We start from the raw sequence: 6,519 nt of genomic DNA, 5'->3' as shown, positions 1-6,519 counted from the left end.
AAGCGATGGATTATGTAAAATAATTAACTGCTCCAAGTTTAACTATCTACCCAAATTAAAAGTAAGTACTTAGAACGACCAAAATTTAATGTCTAAAATAGCTCATAAATTCTGTCAATAGGATTTATTTGCAAAAAATGTGCATAAAAATATCACTATCTAAAAAAAAAAAAAAAAATTATTACTTACATTAAAATAATACTTCAAGAATTGTTTTTTATAATTCATAAAAAGTTTACCTAGAATCAACAGTTTAAAGTTGATTGCTAGTGTTTGTTTTAAATTTAATTGAAATAATAAAAACTGAAATTAAGTAATAACTAATAGCATAAATTTATCTATCAGTTATATCATTTTCTTATCAATTACCTAATATTCTATTAATTATACTTGGTTTTTTTGTAATCTATTTAATATGTTAGATAAATTAATATGAGTAATTTAATAAACAACGTTTGTAAAAAAATTGAAATTAATGAATAATAATACATACATCAAGTGTTATATTTTATTTTTTTAAAACACATTTGTTATTAGTCAACTTAAACAATGATTCAGTTAATTTTAATACATTAAAATAATACCTATATTTTCGCTATTCATTAAAATTAAGTCAAAGAATATTTATTTAGTGTTTAGCGTTCGTTTTGTTATATCAAAGAAAAAAATGGATTTGACAGTTTCTATAATGAAGACAGTATATAAGAGACTTTATTCATAATTTTGACTTCAAATCATAATACATTTATTTAGTATAAATAAACAAGTTGTAAATTATAGTCTAATTTATCAAAAATAATGAAGATTTTCTGGTATTCCATATTAATTATTTGTGTTATATATAATTGTTTTCAAGGTAATTTAAAAATATGCTAATATCAATTTTTATACAAGAAAATTCGTTTACCATAGTATACTTAATTAATTGGAAAATAAATAAATATTGAAAAATTTTTTTTTGATTTATCAGTTATTAAATATCTTTCATAATATTTAATATGTGTTACAACTTTATTTTTTTAATCGGCAATATACATATATGACTTTATTAAACAATTAATTCCGACTATAGAAAATTATCCAATCAAGAAAATGATTAATAACAACTTTTAGACCAATATTTTGGAAATTACCAAACATTTTTATGCTTGAGCAGAAAGAATGCAACCGAGATATGTCTAAAGATAGAAATAAATAGTCATCCTCACTTCTCTCTCTTAGTCGACAATTTAAAATCGTTAAAATTTCAGAAATACTGGTCTATAAATAGTTATCGACCCTTTTATTTTCATAATAAAGTCATTTTTTATTTTATAAGCCAGTCAAGTATATATGTTGCCGTTAATAAAAATAAATTTGACACCCCATAAATTATATAGAGGATGATACTAAGAGGTAACTGATCATTGTCATCAACATAGCCTTTATTCGAACTATTTGTAATCAGCTTTGCTTTAACCATTAAAATAACAATAAAATTAATAACTTAAAAAAAAATTTTGTAATTAAAAATAACAACATTTTTTTTTCAATATTGCTTTTGTATGTAATTGAAATAAATGGTTAATTTTGTGTACATTTATTTATTTAAATATTATAATTAAAATTATATTTATAATAAATTAAAATAATATATGTTAAAGGAATAAATTCATTGGGTAAGTTTCTAAATATTAATTTTTACGTTTTACAATATAGAACAAACAAAAATGTTGAAAATCACCATACAATAAGAAATTGATTTTTTTTCTTTATTTTAAATAAAATCCAATTTGAAAAATCATAATGATAATATAAAAAATATAATTTTATAGCTTTTTTTTTAAAAAAGCTTCTAACTCTATGTATATTTTTTCGAAAAATCAATATGGATTAATATTATTATGTAATCTTATTATCGAATTATATTATATTATGAAAAAATATTATTCATAATATAAATTTATGTCTACTAATTTATTAAATAAATATGTAAACGATATTTAAGGTATATTTTTGACTAACCCAGAAGTAAAAAATTATGTAAAAGGTAAGTAGCTTAATAGCTCATTTAAACTATAAATCGCAAATTAAAATTATTATAAAATTTCAAACCATATCAACTATTTTTTAACGAAATTGTTTTAATTATGCACAATACAAAACGCTCTTATCAAACTTATTTGATTAGTATTTAATAAATGTAAAAATTCAGAGTTCGGTGCAATGATTAGGGATCTTGGTAAATTATAAATGCATATAATTTGATAAACTTAATACCAAATCAATATCACAATAACACATAGATAAATTGTGAAGAAAATAGTAAAATCGTATTTTATGTTTCAGCATTAAATATAGAAAAATCAGGTACGAACTAATGACTAATATAATAATATTACAGGGTTAAAAAACGTTAATCATAAGTTTTTGAATCATACTTAGCTTGTAATCTATTTTCCTTGTAACAATTAGTAATATTTTTTTTATATTATCTTTAGAAAAATATTACATAGCCAATGCAAAGTTAAAAAAACTGCAGGATTATTTAGTCATTTTAACTCCCTAAAATAATAATTTCATTCACATTATTAATATACTCTGCTCTTTCGATAAATAGTGATTTTTTATAGAAAATGTTTGAAAAAAATTATATTAATTTTATAATATGAATTAATTTATTTAAACTTCTACAATAAACATTAAGCTTTTTTAGTCCATTCTTCAATTAATTAAGAAACACATATTAAAGATTAACATTTAATTTTGAATGCTGATCTTAAGTAATAAATTTTTATAATTAACTTAATATATATTATATATCTTAAAGGTATAGAAAACTATTTTCAGTATATTTTTATGAAAAAAGCGTGTAACGAAAAATTAGGGTATATTATTTTTTATAATGACACTGTAAACATTTTTAATTGGCTTTTTTTAATTTATTATGTATTATAGTTAATGAACGAAAATTTTGAGCGTAACTAAAAGGGGTTAAGTGGCCAAATTGAATCTTAATAAGTCCATAAGATCAATCAAATTGACTTAGTTGCCTTCATACAAAAACGACTTCTCTGTTCCCCCGACAGAAATATATTTTTAACATAATATTATTTTAATGAGACATGTCAACTTTTAGTCCTTTTCTATATTATTTATATAAAATGATGATTTTAAATTCTAAAAAAAAATAATTAATAAATACACTTTATAGAAAATGGATCAAATAATTACACTAATAGTAAGCTAAACAATAAATTACTTAAAAAAACAATAATTTAATTACATATTTCTTAATTTTTAAGTGCACAGTAACTACTAAAACTAGCATATTTTGAAAATTGAAGACCAAACCTACACCATTTATAATTTTTTTTTATAAAATAATTATAGACAGCCAGTTTCATAAAAAAATCGTTTATCGAGATTAAAAGAAATTTGGAGATTTTTAATAAAAAAAAAATTTTTATATTTTTTATAACTTTTAAGTGTTTTTTGTTTAATTACTAATTAAACTATTATTGAAATGAAATCAGATTTGGATTGAGCGACAAAATTTCATTTAGGATTCATCAAAATATTGTAAATTGTAGAAATTTTGTCTAGTTGTTGTCCTGTGTAATTAATTATTAATCAGTAATAAATTATTATTTTTTAATTATTATAATTTATTATTTAATTAATGATAATACTTTTCCGTATAATTTTAAACAAATATTAAATCAATTAATATCTAAAGTGATATCATTTTTAAAATTTGAGATTATTAATGATTTGTGTATTTTAAAGAAAATGGATTTCTATCTGAACCAGAAATAAAAAATCTAGTAAATGGTAAGTATTTAACGATTTCTTATAGAAATTAATTTCTTTTAAACAAATAAAATTGACTTTTAACAGTAGTGAATTACAGTTTTCTATAGTAATTTCAAATAAAAAAAAACATATAGCTTACAATTGACAATAATGTTTCCTTACTATATTTTTAAAAAATGATTGTTATCGCAAAAATTCATAAATAGACACATTAGTTGTAGTAAAGCAATATGTTGATATAGGGTAAACTGATAAATTAATTTTTTTTCTTAAAATATAAAGCAGATTTTATTTTACATTGAAAAATTCTGTTTCTCATATGTTTTTTTATTATATAAATGTTAATTCGAAATAAAAACTTGCACATTTATCTAAAAAAATACATTTACCATTGTTCTTCTTCACCCTATGATTTACTCAAACTTTTCTAAGTCACGTTCAAAAAATTAAGTCTATTTATTAATGTTGATCCATACACTTTTCAATATGTCATAGCATTATAAAGTTAAAAATGTAAAAAATAAAATCGACAATTTTCACACAATAATAGCATTCGGTAGCCATTTTCACCATGAAGATAAAATAAAATCCGAAATTTTTTTTTTGCATAATAAAGTATATTACATTAGCTTTAATTTAAGATATATATAAAAGTGTCAGACTTTCCGGAACACTTTCAAAAGTTAAGTTGAAAAAGTAAATTTTTTGTGAAAAAGTTGTCATTTTAAATCCACCACTGTGGGCAGGTAAAGGGTCAGATTTATAAAAAAATATATACCAAATGATAGGTAAAGACATCAAACATCTATAAAAAAAAATTATATTGATTTGATCATTTTTGGTAAAGTTGTCATAACTTTTTTTAACTGTCATAGTTAAAAAAAAAAAATTTCGAAAATTAGCTATTTTTAAATTTGTAATTTTTTTGAAGGTTTCCCCCATTTACGGGGAACGAGGGAACTGTTTCAATTTTTGAGGGTAATGTCTTCGACTAGATACGATTTGTGATATTTTGACGTATCATTGAAAGAAATCGGCTCGGTGAGAGCTGAGAAAAAGTGATAACAGACACAAAAAAAAAAAAAAACACATCTTAGTAAAAACAATACCTTCTCAGCTTCGCATCGAAGCTAAAACTTAAAAGAATTTGGAAAAAAATAATGAAAACTAGAATTTTAAAAGTATGTTAAAAAATATTTTATAACGTATTTTTAAAAATAAACAGTAATTGTACATTGAATATATTTCGTAAGTTATTACAAGTTGGGTTTACTCGTATTCCACATGAGTTATCTAACTTGTGAAAATTATAAATTTTAATTAACCGTGAAGAGTATTTCGTAACTACATTTAACTAAACGTAAATACTATTTATTTCATATTTCAAAGATAATTGTAATTGTAATTTTATATTTCAGCATTAAAAATAGAAAAACAAGGTATGAATTGTAACTTATATAAATAATCTTGAATGAATTTAAAATGTTCAAAATATTTAATCAATTTTATTAAACATCAAATGAATAATAAATTTGAAAGGGGACAATGAAGTATATTAATTAAATAAAAATGTTTTGATGTAACATTTTAATAATTATTTTTCAATTAATATCACATAAATTTCAAATAAATTTGTAACCTTATAATTTTTTTTATTACAGAAAAACGTATAAATAAAAGATGATAACTAATTTTAAAATCTTTCTATGATGAAAAACACGTTCATTATACAAACTATGGAAGAATATAATTTTATTGATGTTGGCATAAAAAACTTAGAATTATAATTTAAAAATTGTGTATCATAATTTATTCTTAATAAACAAATTTTACCTAAATTAATAACTATGCAAATAGACGTTGACTTTTTTATTGATATTTTCTACTTATATTTTAAGTCTAATGTGGTAAAAACATGTGTATTACTTCGAGTTTACAAGCTTGAATTTATATGAGTGTAAATATTAAGTTTTTGTGTTATTAATTCATAATAAAAGCGTCTAGACTACATATTTTTGAATGAAATTTTGCATTCATTGTTCTAGATAAATTAACTTAAATAATGTCGTTTAAAGACTAAATTCATCAATATTACTTTATATGATCAATTGTTACACCCTTAAAAAAGTATCCGAATTAAACATTAAACATGTATTCGAATTTTTAAACGCATTCAATGCTAGGAAATTTTAAATAAATAATCATGAAAAAATTATAATTGTGTACAAATATAATCAAACTTCTTCACTTTGCTACTCTCTGGTTATGACTTTTTAGTTTTCAAATATCAAAATCATTATTAACATTATTAAGTATTCTAGGGTTTATACACAAATGTCATGGTTTTCGCAATAACATATTTTTAAAATTATAAATATTTTACTTATTGTGCACTTGTATTGTATCGGCAAGATGAGCTTAAGAAATTATTAATGCTTATTTTTAAGTTGAAATTCGTTAATTTTTCTAAGTTCAATACAATTTACATAAAGATTAAATCTAAATTTCTAATTTCGATAAATCCGACTCAATTATTATTAAATACTTATATTTTTTAATTAAATAAACTACGTACTTAAAAATTAAGTCTTTATTTTTTGTATTCTATATAATTTTAAAATATTTTGAATACTATCAATTTTTTTAAAAAAAAAACTTTTCATGGATTTAAGTCACTGTTGTGTTGTTTTCTTCTCGTGTAGTGGACGGTGAGTGTTATTTAGT

At 20.8% G+C, this 6,519-nt stretch overlaps 1 protein-coding gene across 2 annotated transcripts; it reads left to right on the top strand.

The window, feature by feature from the left end:
• Positions 1–650: 650 nt before the first annotated feature.
• On the top strand, positions 651–5,640 carry LOC126907430 (uncharacterized). 2 transcript variants are annotated; one of them, XM_050688711.1, is made up of 9 exons: positions 651–856; positions 1,644–1,658; positions 1,988–2,029; positions 2,171–2,221; positions 2,329–2,349; positions 3,194–3,220; positions 3,769–3,813; positions 5,214–5,234; positions 5,457–5,640. In XM_050688711.1, exons 1-9 carry the CDS (start codon positions 799–801, stop codon positions 5,477–5,479), a joined length of 303 nt encoding a protein of 100 aa, XP_050544668.1. In that variant the 5' UTR covers positions 651–798; the 3' UTR covers positions 5,480–5,640. The 2 variants fall into 2 exon arrangements, with proteins under 2 accessions (XP_050544668.1, XP_050544669.1); XM_050688712.1 differs by lacking the exon at positions 2,171–2,221 and having other exon boundaries at positions 660–856.
• The last annotated feature ends 879 nt before the right edge of the window (positions 5,641–6,519 follow it).

This window comes from Daktulosphaira vitifoliae, unplaced genomic scaffold, assembly GCF_025091365.1.
Source record: "Daktulosphaira vitifoliae isolate Bord-2020 unplaced genomic scaffold, ASM2509136v1 Scaffold_5, whole genome shotgun sequence".
Lineage (NCBI taxonomy): Eukaryota > Metazoa > Arthropoda > Insecta > Hemiptera > Phylloxeridae > Daktulosphaira > Daktulosphaira vitifoliae.
Note: the sequence above shows the minus strand (reverse complement) of the source record. Positions and strands in the feature narration are given on the sequence as shown.